A 22,917-nucleotide genomic window follows, 5' to 3' on the forward strand; every position below is an offset into this window, starting at 1 on the left:
ATTGTTTGTAGAGAATGTGTTTAGGTTGCATGGCGCCCCCTTGAGGGTGGTTTCAGACCGAGGGAAACAATTTACTTCCAGGTTCTGGAGGAAGCTCATGAGCTTACTGCATGTAGAGGTTAATTTCTCGACGGCCCGTCATCCTGAAACCAACGGGCAGGCGGAAAGAGCAAATGGGGTTCTCCAACAATATTTGAGGTGTTATGTTAATGACAGAGAGAATGATTGGGTGGAGAAGCTGGCGTTGGCAGAATTTGCCTACAACAATGCAGAGAACGTGTCCACGGGGATGAGCCCCTTTTTGGCTAATCACGGGTGCCATCCCAGAGCCTTCCCAGGGGGGGAGGGGGAGAACTGGAGCGTTCCAGCTGCAGAACAGTTCGTGGAAGAAATGGAAGCGATCCATCGCCAGCTCCAACTCAACTTAAACAGGGCTAAGGAGGAATATAAGAGGCAAGCAGACAAAAACAGAAGGGAAGGTGAAAGCATCAGGGTGGGGGACCAGGTGTGGCTGTCAACCCAAGGGTTGCCATTCAAAGGAGGTTGTAAGAAATTAAGACCCAAAAGGCTGGGTCCGTTTGAAGTCATACAGCAGGTCAATCCAGTGGCTTTCAGGCTCCGGTTACCGAACCACATGAAGCTGCACCCAGTTTTTCACAGGTCGTTGCTGTCACCGTATAGAGGAGACAGTGAGGGGAGGGTCACTAGGGGACCAGCAATGGAGGAGAAGGAACACAGCTACCATGTAGCGGAGATCCTCGATTCCAGGTGGAAGGGAGATCAAGTAGAGTATTTGGTAATGTGGGAAGGGGAACCGGAGTCGGAAAACACCTGGGTTAGGGCAGAGGATGTCAATGACGAGGTTTTAATAGAGACTTTTCATCAGAGGTTCCCACGTAAACCTCAGCCTGTAGCGAGGTTCCGAAGGGAATACTTTGCCACCACCGACGAGGAAGAGGAGTTGGAGGGGTTCCCAGATTCTGAAGAGGAGGAGGATTCAGCTGGCCAGGACGACGATCGATGGAGAGAATTGTTCGAGACGTCAGAAGATGAGGAAGATTCGTTTCGGGGTTTTAGCCCTTCACCTCCCAGGGGGGAGGAATTGGGAGGGGGTGAGGGGGGCCCTGGAGGGGAGGTGGATGTCAGGGAACTGCCATCAGAGCATCAGGTGGTGGAGGGACTCAGGCAGGATGAAAGAGACTCAACTGCTGAAGCAGGGACCAGCAGGGGGAGGAGTGGGTCTCTGAGGGAATGCGAGCAGGAGGGAGGGCTCAGGGAGGCTTCCAGCGAGAACAGTGGGGAGGTATCGGAGTCTCCCATAGGGAGACCCATACCTCGCAGGAAACTGTCACGCCGTGAGTCCAGGAGACGCGTTTCCGTTAAGGAACTTCTTTGCTGGAAACGCTTCCGCAGACAGCCACTGTCGGACTCTACTAGTGACTAGAGCAGACATGTCTGAGGAGCTCCGTCACACACGGAGGTTTGTGGGGGCGCACAAACTCTGAGGGAGCACGTTTTCACGCACAAGCAGCTAATCAAACCCTCACATCTCCTCAGAAAGGTCTGTGAAGATCTTCCTAATAAATTGTCTTGTGATAGAAAAAGTGTGTAGAATCCACTTAAAATTACTGGGCCTGGCTGTCATTTTCAAAGTGGGCGAGTCTGCACTTTGCAGATGGCAAGCTGGGGCTGCATTTTGGAGTGGCACATCTTGCTCACAGAATTTCTGGCTTTATTGCCACCCCTTGCCCAGTTTGGTCAATAGATGTAACGTGTTAGGATTGCCCAGGTGGAGACTGTGTGGATGAAGTTTGTGCCCCTGTCCTCCGCTGGGCATCTTAAAAATTAATCAGGTGGCATCTCTTGCTGAGAACAAGAATCTTCAGCATAGGTTATTAACAATCAGCATGCCGACAAAGCAGACAGGGCCATCAGAAAGCTGCTACCCCCTTCCTTCTGCTCTGTCGGAGATAGATCTGCTCCCTGATTTGATTGCCATTAAACATGTGCCTGGTCTCACCAGCAGGTTGACAGCGCTGCTATTTTGAGCCCCCTTCCTGTTAGCGGGGAAGATGGGGCGGCTGTGTTTTCCTTCAGGAGAGTGTCGGATGCCCTCAGGCAGTATTTACAGATGCCACTTCTGATTATTTGAGGGCAAAGTGTTTTGTCGGTGCAGGAGCGAAGGACAGCTTGTTATGGGCCTGCAGAGGCCCTGCAGCCCTCTCTGTAGAGGAAAGGGGAGATCCTCACATCTGGCTCTGTGTGGAGTAGGGAGCAAAGAAGTGTCAGGAATTTGCACTCCCGTTCTAAAGTGGTGTTCACAAGGAACACCTTTATTGTTCATATTTATGTTGGCAGTCTAATCCTAATGGGGCCTATCAGAAGCGCAGATCAAAATGGTAGCATATCAGAAGCGCAGATCAAAAAAAGCAAATCAGCTTGCCATACAAAAAGTACGTTCTAGGTAGTGAATTCCACAGAATAGGGAAGCAAGCTGAGTGGGCACTTCTTGATCCAGAAGGCCTTGGTGGGCGCTCAGAGAGCAGGACTTTTGTCTGGTGAGCTGTTAATGTATGGGAGGATCTGATCCCTGAAGAAACCTGGAGTTGGAACCTTTAGGGCTTTAATAGTTAGAGCAAGTCCATCAGTGTCAGGGTGATGGGCTTCTTCCAATTGGCATCCGTTGAGAGCTGAAGTTTCCAAATATTCTACAAAGACAGCCCTGCACACAATGCATTAGAGTCCAAAGAAGAAGTTGCCAGAGGATGTATAAAACTGAGAAAAATAGGAAAGAGCACATTTGCAAAGCCACAACCAGCCACCAAGGCTGCCTAGAGGCACAGCTAAATCAAAGAGCATTTATCCCAACTGTTCATCTGGACCCCAGGCAGCCCTCCTCCTTGCCCCTAACCCCCATGCTTAGTAGAGTGCCCCCCTTCCTACAGCTTCTCTTCTGGGTGGAGTTGGTTTGCCCTGTTTTGGCCCATGACAACTTCTCAGGGAAGCCAGTGAAAAGGAGAAACAGAACGGTGTACCTTCTCAACACAACGCCAGCAAATTCTGGACTGATTTGCAGCAATGCTGTTTTTGACCTCACAGTTGCTAATGGAATTGCCTAGCGAACATGAGAAGAAAGGAGGCTGGCCTCTGAACTGGCCAGAGGAATAGCAGCCATGAGCGGGTGGGCACAGGATGAGGAGGGCACCACCAGCAAGGAAGGTTAGCCTGGCCTGGCTTACAACTCACCACTTAGTTCTGGCCAGTATCAGTCTGGTCTTTCTCATGCTTTTCCCTCCACCCACACTCAGGTGCCCTGTGTTTTTAGTATGTAAGCCTGAGAGCAGGGTCTGTGTTTTCAGAGAACCATCTTTATCTGAAACATGAGCTGAGAAATATATAATAAAATGGAGTTCAGGTAAGAATTGCCTCTCCATTCCAGAACGCATGGTCATCCCTGATAATGCTGGGTAAGGTTTTTGTGCTTCATGCTCAGTCCAGCTCTGACTGGGGCCAGCTTATGCATTCCATCCCTTTGATGGGAGGTAGGAGGCACATACTTGAGCCATGTATCTTGTTTTGGATTGTTCCACTGAACTGTGGCCTGTGCACACTTGCCACTGCGGCACAAGCAGAATGCTGCAGCTTCAGGTGATTTAAACATCTGAGCATATACCATATCTTCATTTCCTAGGGAATAGTTTCCCGATCTCAAGAACATGCCCTAATCATGTTTGCTGGGTGTTGGTCTCGATAGGACTCAGAGCCCCATCAACACCTGCTCACATTTCTCTCCAAGTCTTTCTGAGAGAGATTTAAGGGAGCTGCATATGCAAACCTTGGTCTTGTGTTCTACAATCTCTTGCTGAATCACCCTCTTTCAGACTTGAAGCTGTTCCTGCAGTAAGAGCCCATTGGGTGCTGATTCTGAGAATCCCGCCCCTGCCTCCCAAGGAAGCAGCTGACAACAAGACTCTTGCAAGCTGCTGCTAGTGGAGTGGAACCCTCTGATGGCGATGGGGGCCTGGGAGGGGGCGAAGCCTTGCTTAGCGATGAGCTTGGAGAGGCAAAGCCCCCTTGAGTTGGCTCCCTTCCCAACTCTCTGGAGCTGTATCCCAAAGTTGGAGGCCTACTTTTTCAAAGCATGTCTCTGCAATTTAAATGGTCTTTGACAAGAAAATCTTAATGAGTGTCAATGCACTAGGGGAGCGGGGTGGGGGTGATTTCTCCAGAGTTTCTGTTTGGGACTGATTGAATGACTATTCTTGGACTTGAGCAGAGGCCTCGAAATGAATTATTATTCTGTGCTGGAAATAGATCAAAACCAGAGCTTAGAGCCTTTAGAAGGGCTGAAAGAGAAAATTGATCAAGTCTCCCTCGCCTGGGGTAACTCGGGTTGCCGTTTCCCATGTCCTTTGAATGCACAGAGCTGTGAAGCCAAGCTTGTTAAAGGAGGCAGCAGCGGTAGCGGCATTAGCACTGGGCTTTGTGTCAGGCGTCCTCAGGCAAACCCTACAGTGCCACCACCGCAGGCTTGGCAGGGAGAAAGAGGGAGCCCATAGAATCAAAACAAGCACGGAGGGAAATCTGGCGCTCGGTTTCCAATGCAGAAGACCTTGGGGGTTCCTGGAGAGGTTAAGCAGAGCATTCCTGCTGCGACTCGCTGAGTCCCTGTGAAAAAGCTCCAGAAAAGGTCAGCAAGGCTGGGGCTGGGTGAGCTCTGGGCAGATATATTGGTAAATCAGAACCACCAGCACACCCTTGGGAATTGGAGACAGGGTGCAACACAGGTGAACCTCTGCTGGCTTTCTGCTGTGAAAGTGGGGGCATCTCCCTCCCTGCACAAATAACTTTGCAATCACCTAGCACACCTTCCACATATATCATTACTGCCACCACAGGGAGCCTTTACTGGAATCGTGGGGAATAAATATTTATTCAAATTAAAAAAAAACTGATAGAAGGGAAACAAAGAGTGAAGATAATGCCACATGCAAGATTTGTTTGTTTGTTTGTTTGCATTTTCCTACCTTACACTTGCTTTGAACTCAAGGTCATTTGTGAAAGAACAAGGGTTTGACCTCAGCCCTCCACTCTGTCTGGAAAGCTTGAAATTGCTTGTGTTAATCCAGAACAGATTGGTCTGGGGTGAGGGTGGGGGCGCTGCCTGATGTGTCCCAGAGAGCGAGTTGGAAGGAAGAGAAACTAGGTGAGGCAGCTGTTGCTGCTGCTGCTGCTATGTGTGTGTGTGAATGGGGCCTGTAATAAAAAAGCTGCAATATGGAGCACTGCTCTCTTAGGATACTCATTTTTTCCTCTCTTCCATTCTGGTTTCCCCTTTCCAACAGGCAATCTAGTATTCCATGGCCTCTGAGTGAGCTTACATCATTGGGCTGTTGGGGGTCATTCTTTCTCTTCTCCCCTAAGTGTTTTTTCCTTCATAATATGTGTTATACCTTTGCAAGACCTAGGGGTATTCCCCAGAGCATTTTAATTCCTCCTTTGTTCCTCAGTGACCCTGTTTGCTAAAACCCCATTGGTACTCACCAGCTGAGTTCGCTGTTAGAAGGAGCGATGGGGCTTCTTCCCTAAGGGGCAAGTTCAGTCTTGGCCTACTGGGGAAAATGGTGACAGTGATGATAGGAAGGAGAACACCTTTGTAAAGGCTTGCTGCAGAGGACGGGACCAGGCACTTGTTGCATCCTAGATTCTCACCCAAGATTATTGTCTTTGATATTTGGGGATTGTGGTGGCGGTATCCCACCCACCCACCCTCCAAATTCACAGCAACCCCCTTTGTTGGTCAACTCCTAATCTCCATTTTTTGGTCCCATGAGGCAACTCTGTCTGCTCCTGAATGCTGAGAACATCTTTCACTCGATGGCTGACATCCTGCTGCGGGAGGAAGACCTCAAGTTTGCCTCAACGATGGTCCACACCCTCAACACCATCCTCCTGACTTCTTCTGAGCTCTTCCAGCTAAGGAACCAACTCAAGGATCTGAAGACAGCGGTATGTTGCACCTGAGAAGATGTGTCTGTGACTTTGCTGGGCTGTGCAGCCTCTTTCTCCACCCACCCTTGAAGTGACTTGGGCACTGCATGCTGGAGCTCAGGCGGCCATCAACACACACACACACCCTGTTTTTTAAAGCTGTCTAGGTTGCTTGTCGCCACTGTCTTGTGTCTTGTGCTTGTGTCGCTATCTACCATAAGTGGCACACATGGCGGTCCTGCTGTGCTTGGTAGTGCTGAAGCCCTGCCACCAGGACATCTGGCTCTGCATTGTTGCAGGAGGTGACCCCTCGTCCCACCCTGCTACCTAGCTTTTGGGGCTCTGTTTTGCTGGAGTTGCCTTTGGTTCCCAAGAGCAGACTTGGGAGTGGTGTGTGGAGGTGCAAGTCAACTCCTCTTACTTTTTTGTCTCCCCAGGAGAGCCGCAACCTGTTCTGCTGCCTGTACCGTTCCTGGTGCCACAACCCAGTGACCACCGTCTCCCTCTGCTTCCTCACTCAGAACTACAAGCATGCCTATGACCTCATCCAGAAGTTGTATCCTTCTAGCATGGGGAGGGAGGGAAGGCACATGAGATGGTGGCTGTCTGCACTGTGGAGTCTAAGCAGGCCTCGGAAGCTGCTGCCTCTTGGCCCATAAAATACGGCAGTGAACTCGGGCTGCCAATTAGAAGTGGTCAGCCCCAAGGTCCTTTACATTGCGGAAGGCATCTTCATTTTCTGACATTCACCATTGTACATCATGATAGCAGCAGAGACCAGAGCAGCTCCTATGGCTGGAAAAGTCTCTCAGATAAAAGAGCTCAAAAGTTGTAAGGATGTTGGGAGATGGTGGATGATGTACAGGACTGGATGTGCTCCCTGCCTCTCTCCCTCACCAGACGGTTCTCACATAATTTAGTGCAATGTTTCTCAAACTGGGGTCCTCAGCTGTTGTTGGACTGCAACTCCCATCATCCCTGACCACTGGTCCTGCTAGCTGGGGGTGATGGGAGTTGTAGTCCAACAACAGCTGGGGACCCCAGTTTGAGAAACATTGCACTAAATTATGTGAGATCCGCTTGGTCATCTTAAAATGGGCATAGTGCAGAAACAGAGGAAAGCAGAGGGCGAATGGGGGCAGAAGAGACAGCAGAGCATCGTTTCAATTACACATCCTTTGGCTTAGCTGCAGTAGGATATTATTTTGGAGATTTATATCCTGCCTTGGATTGATCCTCAAAGCAGCTTACAATAGATTGCAGTAACACAGAGAGAAACCTAAAGCTCCCAGCCATGCAAAGCATTGACCACTGAGCACATGGCACAACTTGCTGGTTAGGACTTCCAGGAAAAGGGGAGGTTTGAGAAGAGCCTATTTGTAGCATTCGCACAGTTCTCAGCTAAGGCCAGTTTCATGCCTAATGCTGCTGGGGTGTGCTGGGGGTGCAAACCTCCAGGCCCTGTTACATGGGGCTGGTTTTTGTCTGAAGTCTCTCCTATGTGCTTTGAACCATGTTTTAAAATTCATGGCGAACTCATCTTCAGACTTCTAAAAATTATATTATTGGGCATAAACAGAGTACTACAGGCTGTATGTGCATGACCAGTCTCCTAGGTACACACAAGTTCAGATTCTCTTTTAAGAGCACTTGGCGTCTATTAAAATTACAATAATTTTAATCTTACTAAGTTTATCACCACCAGTAACTTTAAATTCACTAGAGCAGTCTTCGCCAACCTAGGACGCTCCAGACATTTTGGACTGCAACTCCCATCAGCTCCCCAGACAGCACCAGGTTGGCGAAGGCTACACTAGACTGTGTACATTTAGATTTTTGCTGTTACCACTGACCTGCTTCTGCCACAAAAATTTTGAACATGGGCCTGCCTTAGCAGAAACTGTCCGTTCCCAGGACTTTTTTCCAACAATGAGGATTAAACAGCTTCTCTGTTTTTAGCTCATGTTTCCATGTTGAGAAGGCGGGAACAGTCAGATCTGGCAGAATAATCCACATTTTGTGCTTAGCATTGGAAAAGTGGCCTGCGGGTAGGCAAGGGTGGAGGGAGTTTCTTCCAGGAAGGCCTCTCTGTGTCTCTGTACGAGCCCCATCAAAAGGCAGTGGTGTTTTGCAAGCGCCTTCATCATGCCATCTTCAAAGCCAGGAGCTTAAGAGAAGAAGCTTGTTCATCCTCTCTCTGGTCTTTGGCTTTGTAGGGCAGCGTGGTGTTAGGCTGTGTGGCTTCTGCCCCCCCCCCACCCTAGTGCCTAGTGCCTTCCAGATGTTTTGGACTACAAATCCCATCAGCCCCTGCCAGCATGGGCAGATTAGGCTCCTTAACAGCCGTGCTCAGTGGTGACCTGGAGGTCACAGTGGATTTCCTGATTGAGGTTGACAAGCTGGTCCAGTTGATCGAGTGTCCGATTTTTACATGTAAGCTCTCTTTCACTCTTGCAGAAGTGTGTATGTGTGTGCGCTCGCATTGGCAGGAGGGTTTGGGGGGCTTTGCACTTTGTGGTGCATTAGCATTGACACACGTACCCGAGGCCCCACTCCCTCATTGCAACTGGCGACGTGGCCCAAATAAATAGAGCAGAAGTTATGAGCCTCTTTGCTGTGAGACCTTCTGGCTCATGTGCCCATTAGGGCCATCCAAAAGCAGCAGCAGCATTGCAGTGGATAGGAAGCAGAATGTAGGTTAGGGACACAAAATGCATTTGCTCAGGGGAGACCAAGGGAAACAGGGGATGAAAAACCAGCCCCAGGGGGGAAGGTGGGAGGAACTGAGTGGGTCTGCTCTGGAGAAGAAAAGGATAACATACTTCAAGTCCCCAAGGGCCCCCTGCATAAGAGAAGTGGAGAGGCTTCTTCGCTGCTGCTGCTGCTGCTGCTGCCGCTGCCGCTGCCGCCACCCCAGAGAGGGCAGAGACTTGATCACATGGGCTTAAGTAATAGATGGGTAGCTGTTAGCTGAACATTAAGAAACTTGCTGGGAAGAGCTGTTGGACAAGGCGATTGCAGGGTGGGGTGGAGGGCCCCCTTAGCTATCTTCCTTCAAGCAAAGGCTACTAGCCACGATGGCCACGCTCTGCCTTCCACAGCTGGAGGCAGTCGTGCTACTGAATATTGGTTTGCTGGGAACCACAGGAGAAGAGAGTGCTCTCGTGCTCAGGTCCTGCTTGCAGTTTTCCTATAGGCATCTGGGTGGCCATGGTGAGAACAGGATGCTGAACTAGACAGGCCATTTCCCTGATCCAACAGGCTGCTCTTATGTTCTCAGAGGCTGGACAAATCCTTCTTGGATCTGCTGGGGATGGCGGCTCCAGCTCTCAATCTCCTGCATTGATCAGGCAAGGGGTTGGGCTACCAGGTGGTCTATAAAGGTAAAGGTAAAGGTACCCCTGCCCGTACGGGCCAGTCATGTCCGACTCTAGGGTTGTGCGCCCATCTCACTTAAGAGACCGGGGCCCAGCGCTGTCCGGAGACACTTCTGGGTCACGTGGCCAGTGTGACGAAGCTGCTCTGGCAAGCCAGCACCAGCGCAGCACACGGAAATGCCGTTTACCTTCCCGCTATAAAGCAGTACCTATTTATCTACTTGCACTTAAGAATGCTTTCAAACTGCTAGGTGGGCAGGAGCTGGGACCGAAAGACGGGAGCTCACCCCGCCGCGGGGATTCGAACCGCCGACCATACGATCGGCAAGTCCTAGGCGCTGAGGTTTTACCCACAGCGCCACCCGCGTCCCAGGTGGCCTATAGTCCCCCACAGAAAAGACCCTTTTTGATTCCAGGCTCTGACCTTTGCACTGGAGTTGGTGTGGAAACTCAGGGGGCAAGTTCCACTTTGGAATGTGCTTCTGAGCTACCTGTTGCTACAGAAGAGAGAGCCTCAGCAGCAGAAATGATTTCTCCCACTCCTGCTGAACTATGTGACCTTGTACCATTCCCTTCAGAGTCTTCCTTTCCATGCAGCTGCAGTAGCCACCAGTGTAGTGGATGTCAACATGGGAGCCACTTGCAGCAATGGTTGCAAGGAGCTTCTGTTCCATGCAGAAGCGCCCCCCCCCCTTGTTCTTTTTAATTGCTGGGATCTTCACTGGGGATGAGGCACTGCTGTCTCCCACCCATGCCTGCCCAACTGGGCTGTTGCAAGGCAACTATCTCACTCTGGAGGGGACCTGCAAGGCAATCTGGAGCAGCACCCTGGCATACACCAAGGTCCCTTGTCCAAATAAAGCCTCTCCTGCCTGCTGCCCCTCATAAGAAGAGCTCTGCAGCTGGATCAGGCCAAAGGAGGCCCTTGGGCTCACATCCCTGCCCGGGCCTCACACTGTCTCCTGTACTTGCTGCTTCAATGACAAACCTTTCTCCATCCGCTGGCTTTCCTGTTTCTATGATACCCCATAGAGCAGGTATTAAACTCCTCAGATCCCTTTGCCTATGCTACCAAAGAGGCATGCATGCACACAACACTCCTTCTTGCACAAAGGCAGTCCCACTGTGACTCCCCCCCCCCCAATCCTCCGAGATTCATTGCCATTTCAGTGTCCCTCTCCTATTTCTCCTATTTCTGGGTCTATTTGCTGAGTGGATGGCAGCATCTCTGTGCTTTCCATGGCAGAAAGATCCCCATTTTCCACCAGGGACACACAAATGGTGTGATGGCATGCGGCTGCATGTATGCATGCAAAAGGCAAGAAGATGGATGGAAGAGAAGAACGCAGAGGATCTGTGCACCCTGCCTCTCCCTCCCTCCCCCTCTTTGGACAAAGGTCAGCAGCTTTCACAGCCCTGCTTACCCTTCCCTTCTTTGCTTGCAGATCTCCGCTTGCAGCTGCTGGACGTGAAGAACAACCCTTACCTCATCAAGGCTCTGTACGGGCTTCTGATGCTCCTGCCCCAGAGCAATGCCTTCCAGCTCCTCTCCCACCGCCTACAGTGCGTGCCCAACCCAGAACTCCTGCAAACAGTGTAAGTCGCCAACGCGCCTCTGGGGCATCCTTCAGAGCAACTTGCCCCACTGCCTTTGCCGCCTGCCCTACAGAGAGGCAGAGCTTCTGCAGGGGCTGTCTTGCTGCAGGACCATCCAGCCACGAAGGAGTGGGGAGGACCCCTTGGGCACAGGAGGGCACGTATAAAGTGCTATTTGTTGTTGGCACTAAGGACAGGGTGCACATTTTCAAGATAATAACACTAAGGCAACAATAATAATAATAATAATGCTATGATTTTTCTGTCCAGTACACGAGGCAGGAAGGTGTGGACTTATCCAGCAAGCTGCCTTGTTGTGGTACCATGAGGAGAGAAGCCATGTCTGTCTACACCCCTCACCCTCTCTCCTATGTAGCTACTGCATTAAGCCCAGAGCTTTATGTTGGGTCAGGAGCTGGCCCCACTTGCTAATTCTCCGCCATCACATTGGCCTTCCTTTCCTTCTAGCACACCTTATGGTGGCTTTGGCAGGACCTTCAGAGCTCCCTGCATCTGCCAAGTGCTGGTTGTGGAAGACTGGAGTTCTGGTTGGTTGATGGTGCTCGTTGATGGTGGGGTCAGCTGATCATTAGGTGCAGATCTGCTTGTGGACTTGGTTGTGTGGATGCACTTAGCCAGGGCCTGTGTTTTGAGTAGACAGCACTTCCCATGACAGTTTCTGTTTATTAGCAGAAGGAGTGCCTGTTGGCTCCATGACTCATGTAGGCTGGCTGGAGTAAGAGAAGGAACAGTAGTTCGTTTTCAACAGCAATGATGGAGCGTCCGCCTGGCCTGGCACCACTACTGGGCATTCCTGTGTGTGCCAACAGTGCCCAGCTCTGACTTCAGCACAGCGGGAAGGGGAAGGATCCCTGTGCATGGCCCAGATCCTGCCAGCCAGCCATGCCTCACCCCACCCCCAGGCAAACATAATTTGCATGGGTTTTCTAGCCTGGGCTCTGCCTTAAGTTGAAGCTCCCCTGCTGGCCTTTCCTGCCCCTTGAGCTTGTCACCTTCAGGCCCAGCTGAGGCCCACGTCTGTTGCCATTCAGACTTCTTGCAGAGTCCCTCTGTGTGGTGGTGGTGACTGGCCTCTTGCCTCTCTTCCCCCCATGGCAGAGAGACTATAAGGGAGCAGCGATCTGAACCGTCCAGTTTATTCTGTGGCTCTTCTGCTCCAGGGGCAGAAGAGTCTTTGAGTTGGGTGGGGGGCTGCAACTCTCAGCAGGCAAGGCCCCCAAGGGTGTGCCGAGAGCCATTCCTGGAGCGGTTTTGTGAGAGGGGGGAGGACTTCAGGTCCATCCTCCTTGCCCTGCACAGTGAAGCACTTTTTGAGTTTTGTCTATATTTGGTCAGCCTCGGAGGGCTGTGCCTCATCCACAGGCATTTGGCATCTGGGATGGAAACTTTCCCTTGTGGTATTGCCATGGAAACAAGCAGAGCCATGGAGGAGATGGGAAGGAGCCCGTTCCCATCAGCGTGCCAGGGGAGCTTGTTTAGGTCTCCTTGGGGATCCTGCATGAACCGCAGGCAGCAAGAAGCCAGCTCTCTCCTCCTCCTCCTTCTCCAGGCGCAGAGTGCCTGCTGTTGAGGCTGTTGTCCGGCAGGGCAAGGCAGGGTGAGCCACCAGCTGTCCCCTCCCCTTTTCTACTCTTCCCTTTGGGTACAGCAGCTGCATTTGGAAGGCTCCTTCCCTTTCAGGAGAGCTTTCTCTTTGCCCAGCTCTTAGGATTCTTGCATATAAGGGCAGCAGCTTTTTGTGCTGCTGTTTTTCAAAGAAGCCCAGTGCATGCACTGGGGAATGGAGTCCATGTCCAAAGATCCATTTTTTAAAAAATTGCCAGGGAGCCAGGTGTTGGTGTTGGGCTCCAAATCCCATCAGCCCCAACAGCCAGCATGGCATCACATACCCAGGAATGATGGGAGTTGAGAGTCCAGCAATACCACCTGGAAATGGTACGTTCTGGAAATGGCTCCAGGAGGGGCTGCACATCTACTCCCCTCTTCAGATCTTCAGAATCTGCTCTGTTTCATGGGCAAGTTGCTGCTTTGCGGCTGTTGTGGATGCAGGTCACTGACCCTCTTTGTGTGGGCTTTGGGCCAAGAGTAGTGACAACTGCTGGGGCCCTTCCCCTCACCCCAGCTCTATGAAGGCTGCAGCAGGAAGGGCTCTTGCTTCCTGGAAGGCCCTTGTGTCAGAGTCTCCTGAGCTGGCCTAGAAAGGGTGGGGTGGGAGGAAGGAGCTCTGGCACTGGGGCAAAGATGAGAGTGAGGGGTGGTCAGTCTTCTTTAGCCTGTAAATGACCACGAGGCCCTTCCTTGTCAGTTGTGTGTAGGGGAGACCTGTAGGAAAATAGCAAGCCATTTAAGTAACAGGGAAAGTGAGAGTTGCTGTGTGGATTTTACCGGGCTAGGGGGTGGGGGTGGGGAGATGTCTGCCCCTCCCCCATTTCTTTAATGTCAGCTCCTGTCCCAGATTGGTGTCACTGTGACACAGCCCCATTCCGCCCCCAGGCTTGGGGGTCCTAGAGGGTCACTTTGCGTGTGAGCTGTTCTCTTCTGTGTATTTTCTATGCCGTTTTTCTCCCATGACTGCTGAATATTCGGAGCTGTCAGACAGACTGAACATCTGATTAACTGTGACCTACATTCCATTAAACATTGGCAGTGACTTTCATAACAAATGCAGCTGAAAAGCATCCCCTCCCCGAATTAGCTGGAGATGGGCAGCATTAACTTGCCTTCCTACTGCCTCCAACCCTTCCCTGGTGTTTTTTCCATTTCATTGCAGGGATCAGGTAGCAGATCTCTTCCCAAATTCTCCTTTTGCAGAAAGAAAAGTTCTGCACTGAGTGGGAGAGAGGAGGGAAGGGGGACCTTTTTGACCCAGAGGGCAAGTTCATTATCTCCCCACACCCTCAGGGCCCAACTTTGCCAGTTGGCAAAGGTGACCACCCACCAGTCAATCGCTTGATGTCATTAGAAGCCCTAATTGAATCACCAAGACAGAGGCTGTTTGAGGAGATGGTGTTCCAGATCTTCTGGGTGGGTTCACACTCCTCTTGAGGAATCGTGTGTGCAGATTGTTGGAGCTTATTGATCTAGCTGCTGCCACTATAGAAGCACAAGGGACCTCAGTGGCACACGTTGTCTTTTGCCAGCTTTGTGTGCCAGCCTCTCCTAACAAGGAGTCTAGCCAGAGATATTTATGCTCCTGTAATCTTCTGTTTAGACTAGTGCTGTGCCCTACATGTGGGGCTGCCCTTGAAGATGGGTCAGCTGCTGTAGCTAGTACAGAATGCAGCTATTTTGTGGTTTCACCCCCCTCCCCCATCTAAAGCAGTATTTGAATTATTTTGTTTGGCCTGGAAAAGAGGAGACTGAGGGGAGATATGATAGCCATCATCAAATAAGGGCCGTTTAAAGGACCGTCACATGGAAGATGGAGCAAACTTGTTTTCTCCTGCTTCGGAGGCTAGGACTCGAACCAATGGATTCGAGTTACAAGAAAGGAGATTCCAACTAAACATACGGAAGAATTTTCTGACAGTAAGCACTGTTTGACAGTGGAACAGACTCCCTTGGGAGGTTGGGGACTCTCTTTTTTATTATTAATATTTTTTATTAAATTTTCAAATTTTACATTTCAAATTAAACTTGTTTTATTATACCGTACATTGATTTACTTCCCTCCCTCCCTTTCCAAGGTTCATTTAACTTATCCACCATTCCTGCATATTTTAATATATCTAACTAATTTAATTTTCCTATCTTACATCAGTTCAAAATATTTTATATTGTTGAATTACTTTAATACTGCCAGCATTTTTAACTGTGCATGATTATTTTCAATATACTTGACAAAAAAATTCCACTCCTCTTTAAATACCTGTCTTCTTGTTCTCATATTCTACTTGTTAGGCCTGCTAATTCTGCATATTCTATCTTCTTAAGTTGACAGTCTTCCTTACTAGGGACCTCTCTCACTTTCTGTTTTTGGGCTAGCAAGATCCAAGCCGCTGTTGTTGCGTACATGAATAAATTCTTCTGACTCCTGGGAACCTCTGTCTGAATAATTTCTAAGAGAAATGCAACTGGCTTTTTTTAAAAGTTGTTTTAAACATCTTTTTCATCTCATTATATATCATTTCCCAATATACTTTAACTTTTTTGCATACCCACCACATATGGAAAAAAGTTCCTTCTATTTCTTTGCATTTCCAACATAAGTCCGATTCCACCTTACACAGTGGTACCTCAGGTTACATATGCTTCAAGTTACAGACTCTGCTAACCCAGAAATAGTGCTTCAGGTTAAGAACTTTGCTTCAGAATGAGAACAGAAATTGTGCTCCAGCGGCGCAGAGCAGCAGGAGGCCCCATTAGCTAAAGTGGTGCTTCAGGTTAAGAACAGTTTCAGGTTAAATAAGGACTTTCGGAACGAATTAAGTACTTAACCCAAGGTACCACTGTACATCTTAGCCAATCTACTCGGAGTTAAATATCATCTATGGATCATTTTCATATAATTCTCTTTCAATGTGTAGCATGCAGTAAATTTCAGATGGTTTTCCCCAAAATTTCTCCCAGAGGTTTAAGTCTATATTATATCCTATATCCATTGCCCAGTAGGTCACTGATTATTGAATCCGCTCATCTTTTGTTTCCCATTCCAATAACAGTGTATACATTTTGTTTTGTTTTTTTTAAAAGATTTTTATTGGTTTTACAAATTTTAAAAAACAAACAAACACTTAAGAAAACAAACATACACGTATAAATTCATAACATATTTTCATAAACCTCTTTTCTGGGACTTCCCCATACCCCCCCTTTCTGCATCCCAATGTCTATAATTTTATAGCAACTCCCAGTTGTTACTTTCCAACCTCAGTCATCTTAGTCCTCTCTATATTCTCACCTTATGTCACTGTATCCCTTTGTTCCTAAGAACCAAAACACTCTAACATTCATTGAGTTTATAATAGTCCTTAAGGTAACTTTTGAATTTTCTCCATTCTTCTTCCGCTGTCTCTTTTCCTTGGTCACAGATTCTGCCTGTCATCTCCGCCAATGTCATATAGTCCATCACTTTCATCTGCCATTCTTCCAGAGTGGGTAGATCTTGTGTCTTCCAATGCTTTGCGATGAGTATTCTTGCTGCTGTTGTAGCGTACATAAAAAAAGCTCTATCCTTCTTTGACACCAATTGGCCGACAATGCCCAAGAGAAAGGCCTCTGGTTTTTTAGGAAAGGTACATTTAAGTACCTTTTTCATTTCGTTATAGATCATTTCCCAGAAAGCCTTTATCTTCGGGCATGTCCACCAAAGGTGGTAGAAGGTACCTTCAGTCTCTTTGCATTTCCAACATTTGTTATCGGGCAGATGATAAATTTTTGCCAGCTTGACTGGGGTCATGTACCACCTGTATACCATTTTCATAATGTTTTCCTTTAAGGCATTACATGCCGTAAATTTGATACCGGTGTTCCATAACCATTCCCAGTCATCTGACATGATGTTATGACCAACATCCTGTGCCCACTTAATCATGGCTGATTTGACTGTTTCCTCCTGTGTATTCCATTTCAGCAACAAGTTATACATTCTAGATAAATTCTTAGTACTAGGTTCTAACAATTCAGTTTCTAGTTTTGATTTTTCCATCTGGAAGCCAATTTTCCTGTCCTGTTTGAAAAATTCCACTATTTGATGATATTGAAACCAATTTTGTACCTTATACTTCAGTTTCTCATAACTTTGCAATTTCAACTTATCTCCATCCTGTTCCAAAATTTCCCAATACTTCGGCCATCCGACCTCCATATTGAGTTTCTTCACTGCCTTGGCCTCCACTGGTGAGACCCATCTAGGGGTTTTGTTTTCCAACAGATCTTTATATCTTCTCCAAACATTAAACAGTGCTTTTCTAACAATGTGATTCTTAAAGACACTATTAACTTTGTCATACCATAGATATGCATGCCAACCAAAAGCATTGTTAAAACCTTCCAGATCTAAGATGTCTGTATTTTCGAGGAGCATCCATTCTTTCAGCCAGCAAAATGCTGCTGCCTCATAGTACAATTTCAAGTCCGGCAGGGCAAAACCCCCTCTTTCTTTAGCATCTGTCAATATTTTAAATTTAATTCTGGGCTTTTTGCCCTGCCAGACAAATTTCGAGATATCTTTCTGCCACCTCTTAAAACATTCCATCTTATCCAGGATCTGCAAGGTCTGGAACAAAAATAACATTCTAGGCAATACATTCATTTTGATCACAGCAATTCGGCCTAACATTGACAATTTCAAATTTGACCATATTTCTAGATCTTTTTTAATTTCCGACCAACATTTTTCATAGTTGTCTTTATACAAATTCACATTTTTAGATGTCAAATAAACCCCTAGATATTTCACCTTCTTAACCAGTGTCAACCCTGTCTCCTCTTGAAACTTCTCCTTTTCTGCCTCTGTTAAGTTTTTTCCTAAGACTTTGGTTTTTTGTTTATTCAGCTTAAATCCAGCTACCTGGCCAAACTGTTGTATTATTTCTAATACATTTTGGACAATAATTTTTCCTTGTTCGTCAGTAACTCTTTTTTCAAACTGAGCTTTTTTTAAAAAAACAAAATTGTTCTTATCTAATTTAAACATATCATGTAATTGGTGATACTGAAGCCAATCAGTAACTTGGCTTCTTACTTCTTCCAGTGGTTTCAGTCTGGGTTTGTTCCTCGAAAAGTCCAACAAATCTCTATAGGTCACCCGCCATCTATCCATGTTTATTCTTTTAATTGTAATTGTTTCATTTGGCGACAACCATAGGGGTTGCAATGCCTGGCATCCTCCAAGTCTTTCCATCCCTTTGGAACCCCATCCTCTCCACCTCCCACTTCTTGCAACATCCTTCTGCTGGTTGCCAAGGACTAAACTCTTCCATCATGACATTTCACTTCTTTCCTTGTGGAAAATGAATTTCCAAGGCATTTGCTGCTGCTGCTGCTGCTGCTGCTGCTGCTGCTGCTGCTGCTGCTGCTGCTGCTGCAGCAGCAGCAGCATTGAATCCAGGGAAAGAGGTGGATAGAACTGGAGAAGTGCTCTCTTTCTTGGACCAGCTTAGGTCAGCAGCAGTTTGGAGGTCTCTTTTGACTTGCTGAAAGAGAGTGTCGTGTCTGGTGGGGATTTGCGAAGTTGATAACTATTAACAGCAGGTTTTGTTTTGTTTGGAGCTGGCCCTGTATACACTATTGGTGTGCACAACACACACACACACACACACAGAGAGAGAGAGAGAGAGAGAGAGAGAGAGAGAGAAAGCCAGATCTGAATGAAAAGCATCCTCACCCTGCAATCATAGCAGGTTAGGCAAATCTGACCAGTTTGCTTGCTCTGCTTCCAGTGTTTCAAAGCATGTGCTTTCTTTGGGGGCGGTGGGCAAGGGCTCATGTAAAGGAAGGGTTGATCAGTGACAGATTAGCTGGGGAAGAGGGCAAAGTGCTTTGAACTGTTGTGCAGGAGGAGCTGTAAGGTGGCCACTGACCAATGACACTTCTCTTAAACCCTCTTGCAACTTTTGAGATTACAGCAAAGTATCCCCAACAGGTTTTGGAGTGTTTTCCTCTGCAAGCTGTAGAGCAAGGACTGGAGACAAGAGATGCCACATTTTTGCCAGGTTCTGCTCTTGCCCAGCAATTCTAGGGACAAGTTGGCCCCATCTGGAGCCCACTGTGGTCCTACTGACTAGAGACAGCGCTCCAGAACAAGGAAGGTGCTGGCTGCCTCCCGCGGAGGGGGAGAGAGCTGATGAAAACCCCCAATTCATTTCCCAAATGCATTTTGCTATAGAAATCTCTTTTTAACTCTCTCCGAAACTAAGGCTATGGTCCTGGGCACATCCAGGCCATAGAATTCAGCTGCACTTCCAAACATGCATAAAATTAGACTGCCCCTCTCCAGTTATATCATTTACCAAATATTAGATAGAAACACTAATATTTCCAATAATTTAGTTCAGTTGCCTAATCACAAATATTTATTTATTCTATGGAATTTATGTGCTGCTTGACTGTAAAACACAAAACACCTCAGAGTGGTTTACAAAAAAGACAAACTTTTAAACTTGGGGCATATAGTTGTTATAAATGTAAGATTTTGTGACAATATTATATGCAAGAAGTTGCTGAGTATTATAACATTGCAAGGACTTTTATTTAGTCCAGTGTCCTTTGCATAATTAAGTACATGAGCTATCATTGCGAGGTGTATCTGCCTATTTTAAGGTATGATGCAACCCCCTGCGCAGATGGACCCCCTTCCTCCATCCCATCCCATTTGCCTTTAGGCCCTAAATGAGGTTTGCCTTTGTCAAACTGTCCTCCTACTTTCCTCTTAGCAACCGCAGTTCTCCAACATTCTGACACTTGGTAATGTTTATGAACATTCTGTGACATCACAACTAATCAGCCAGTGATTGGAGACAAGTGTCTACTAACAGCTGGTTTTTAGCCTATAAACCTGTCTGCATCTACGCCAGTTTTGGTTTACATCACTCCTGTGTTTCACATTCCCCTGCAATTTTGGAGAAAGCAGGAAGGTGTGAGCTCAGAGTGGGCTCAATTCTGTGCTCAGTTCAGTGTTTGTCACCAAACACAGATTCAGCCATTTGCTTTACAGTGCAATCCTAAGCATGCTTACTTAGAACGATTCACCACTATTAAGCCAACCTACTATGGGAGCAGAGCTGTGGACATGAGTGTGCTAGCTTGTATCTCTGCTATGAGCCTTACTCGAGACAGCTGCCTTTGAGCTGGCAAATGGAGGGAGATCTTGTGATATTGCTCCCTGATGAAGGCCTGCCATTCCTGGAATCTGGTTGGCAGCTCAAGCAGCCCTGTTGCTGCTGCCGCTGATTCCAGCTGTTGTTCCTGCGTCTACCCCCCACCCCACCCCCCGTCTTGCCTGCCTTCCCATCCCACTTGCAGTTCCAGGGTGCTGAGCCACAGAGCACCAACCGCTGGGCTGTCCGCTTACCAAAGGGAGAGGCGCGCAAACAGGAAATTCTTTGCAGTTTGAGCAGAGCTCAGGCACTGGGCTTTGTCTCCAAATACACCCTGGATTAGTCACACCAAAAGGGCAGGCTAGGATAAAGAGCCCTTCTTGCCCCATTTTGAATGTTGGGAGCTTGTAGGAAGCAGAGAGGATGAGATTCAAACTGCCCAGGTCAGATACAGGGTTGGCATTTTGTCTTGGCTGTGAGACCTACACAATTGTCCTATGAGGAAACACAGCATCCTTGCATATACATGTCATTCCTGGCATTTGTAGGGAGCCATGGAGGGAGACCTCTTTGCTCCCCTCCCTCTTGATAGGGAGAGAGGTTTGGTTGACTGCAAATTTCTCTGCTTGAGGCTGTGATGGGTGATCCACCCAAGGTCCTTTTTTCAAACTATCTAGGTTGTAATGGTAACTTTTAAGGGCTTCCTCAGTGAGAAGATGAGTGAAGGCAGACAGGACACTGCTCACATGTCTGCTTCCATCTTCCCCTGCAATCTGCAACCACAGGGGAGTTTTGGGGTGTATATGGTTTGCAATAAACTAGTTCATGCCACGTGAACTGATTGCATGCCCCAGAACAATCTACAGAGCACAAGGAGAGGTTCCTCAGCATGCTGCCCTGGGATAAATATTATGAAGATAAATATTATGAAGGGCAGTCCACAAATGTCGTGAACAAAAACAAGGCAAAATACAAGTCAGTTGGGAGGATCTTGGAGACCTCCATGTTGAAAACAGCCCTTGTACATTTCTGGTTCAGAAAACCAATTTTTTTCAAGAATGTGATTGGCTTTGAATGAAGGAGGTTACAGGCAGACACCACTTTGAGATAAATAGGGATGGCTCAAGAACACTGAAGAGCTTGGCAGGCATTATTCCTCGTTGCCCTTGAGGTCTCTGCATGAGAATCAAGATCAGTCTCAAGCTGCATATTCAGGAAATGGGGGTCAGAGGTGGGGGGCATCGCCTTGGGCAGCCACTTGCCTGCTAATTCTGAAGGCCAGCTGTGTTGAACTTCAGGTGGAGCAAAGCTCTTGTGGCTGACTCAGATTCATTGCACCTGGGCTGGATTTCTGTGGTTTTAATATTTGTGTTTTAGCTTACCCTTCTATGAGATTGGGAAGAGAAATCCTGAATATGAAAACAGTATCAGATATATTTTCTCTGAAACAGCCATTCTGTTATTTGTAAACTTACAGATTGTCATATCTTATGGATGCTTTAGCTGAGATCCCTGCATTGCAGAGGATTGGGCTAGATGATACTTGAGGTCCCTTCCAACTCTGTGATACTATGATTCTATTATCAGAGATAGTCTGTAGTGAGCAAGAATACCAGGAGGTCTTGTGCAACTTCAAGAACATTTCCCCTTCCTCAAAGGGATTGGTTGAGCACAAAAGGGTCCTGCTGTACCTGCATATGATTGCAGGGAGACGGAGTAGAGGTAGTCACAGCATTGCTCTTCTTTTTTACTGTTGCATCCATGGGCACCTGAGTGGTGACTATCTCAAGAGTGCATGTGTCTTTCAGTCCCCAGCCCCCCTTTCTGGCCACAAGGCTGTTGGCAACAGAGCCCAGCCCCTGATGCTCTCTCTTCCCTCTCCCCAGGGATGGCCCAAAGGCCAGCCTCACCTCCAAGAAGACCTCTGTCACCACCCCTGCCATAGACTACGCAGAGTTGCTGCAACACTTTGAGAAGGTCCAGAGCAAACACCTCCAGGTCCGGCACCAGCGAGCCAACCGGGGCGAGAACCTGGATCGGAGAACTGTCTTCTGAAGGCTGGAACCCAAGGGACACAGAGGAAGCAGCCAAGCAGCCGGAGTAGCTAAACTCCATGGCTTGGAGTTGAGAAGAGACCTTGGCTGGATATTGCTGCTAGCTACACATTGAAGAGATGCCACCTGGCTGTGGGGACGAGCCAGCATGTTCTGGGGGGCCTTTTCTGATCCTCCCAGGCAAGATTTGCTTGTGAGGTGGAACAAGAAGCTGCTGTCTAGTTTGGGATGTGCTTTTCCTCTCTGGCAGTGGTGCAAGAGCCCTCGCCTTCCCTTGTGATGGTCATCTGATCGTCGTAGCCGTGCTTTTGCTACTGCCAGAGGGGAAAAAAGAAATGGGAGGACTTCCCACTTCCAGCCCAAGAGGGGGGAGGGTGTGTGGGAAACCCTGGTGCAGCCCTTCCTCCCCACTGATTTGGGGACACAGTTGCCAAATACACAGCGCCTTGACCCCTCTCAGCAACCCTGTGGGCTTGCACACTGGTCCCCATGTGTGGGTTGGTCAACTGCTATGAACTCCCAGCAGGATCACCTCCCTTGTCTGCTTCCCACCCAGCCCCCCAAAAACGTGTGGACTGGACTGCACAGTCTTAGCTTACAGCTAACCTGTGTGTATGTGTATATATAGATCTCTATAGACCAACTGTATTTCTAGCATGGATTACTTTGTACTATTGTAAAACACTCCTTGCAATAAAAGGTATGGCAAATAAAATGATTGATGGCAGAATGGACTTCACTTCCTTTGGCTACATCCTCCCTGTCATGAGAGAGATCAAAGGGGTTGCCCAGTTTGCACTGCTGTTTGGCCAGGGGGGCCTGTTGAAACCTCAGTTTGCTGCCCAAGACTTACCCAGCCTTTTCCTCCAGCTGTTTTGGACTACAATTCATAGAACTGTAGAGCTGGAAAGGATCCTCCATCAGCCCCAGCCAACATGACGATGTGATTTTGGGTCTGATGGGAATTCTAGTCGAAAACAGCTGGAGGAAAGCAGGTTGGAAGGTGAATCTATCCTGTGTGCCAGTCTGAAGGTACCACAGCAGGTGCTGGACCTTCTTTCTGCTGCTATCCACTCTGCATAAAGTGCTCCCTGATCCTGCACGTTATACTCAGAAGTA

General features: G+C 48.1%; 1 protein-coding gene across 1 annotated transcript in view; it reads left to right on the forward strand.

Annotated features, from left to right (window-relative positions):
- The window catches only part of VAC14 (VAC14 component of PIKFYVE complex), a 79,810-nt gene extending 57,282 nt beyond the window's left edge, over positions 1-22,528 (forward strand). Inside the window, exons 15-19 of the mRNA XM_081199959.1 lie at positions 5,835-6,009; positions 6,429-6,547; positions 8,345-8,424; positions 10,814-10,964; positions 21,631-22,528. Of these exons, the coding sequence (XP_081056085.1) occupies positions 5,835-6,009; positions 6,429-6,547; positions 8,345-8,424; positions 10,814-10,964; positions 21,631-21,799 (694 nt within the window). The 3' untranslated portion in view covers positions 21,800-22,528. The remainder of the gene's footprint in view (positions 1-5,834; positions 6,010-6,428; positions 6,548-8,344; positions 8,425-10,813; positions 10,965-21,630) is intronic.
- Positions 22,529-22,917: the final 389 nt, after the last annotated feature.

Source organism: Podarcis bocagei (genome assembly GCF_964188305.1).
Source record: "Podarcis bocagei genome assembly, chromosome: 7".
Lineage (NCBI taxonomy): Eukaryota > Metazoa > Chordata > Lepidosauria > Squamata > Lacertidae > Podarcis > Podarcis bocagei.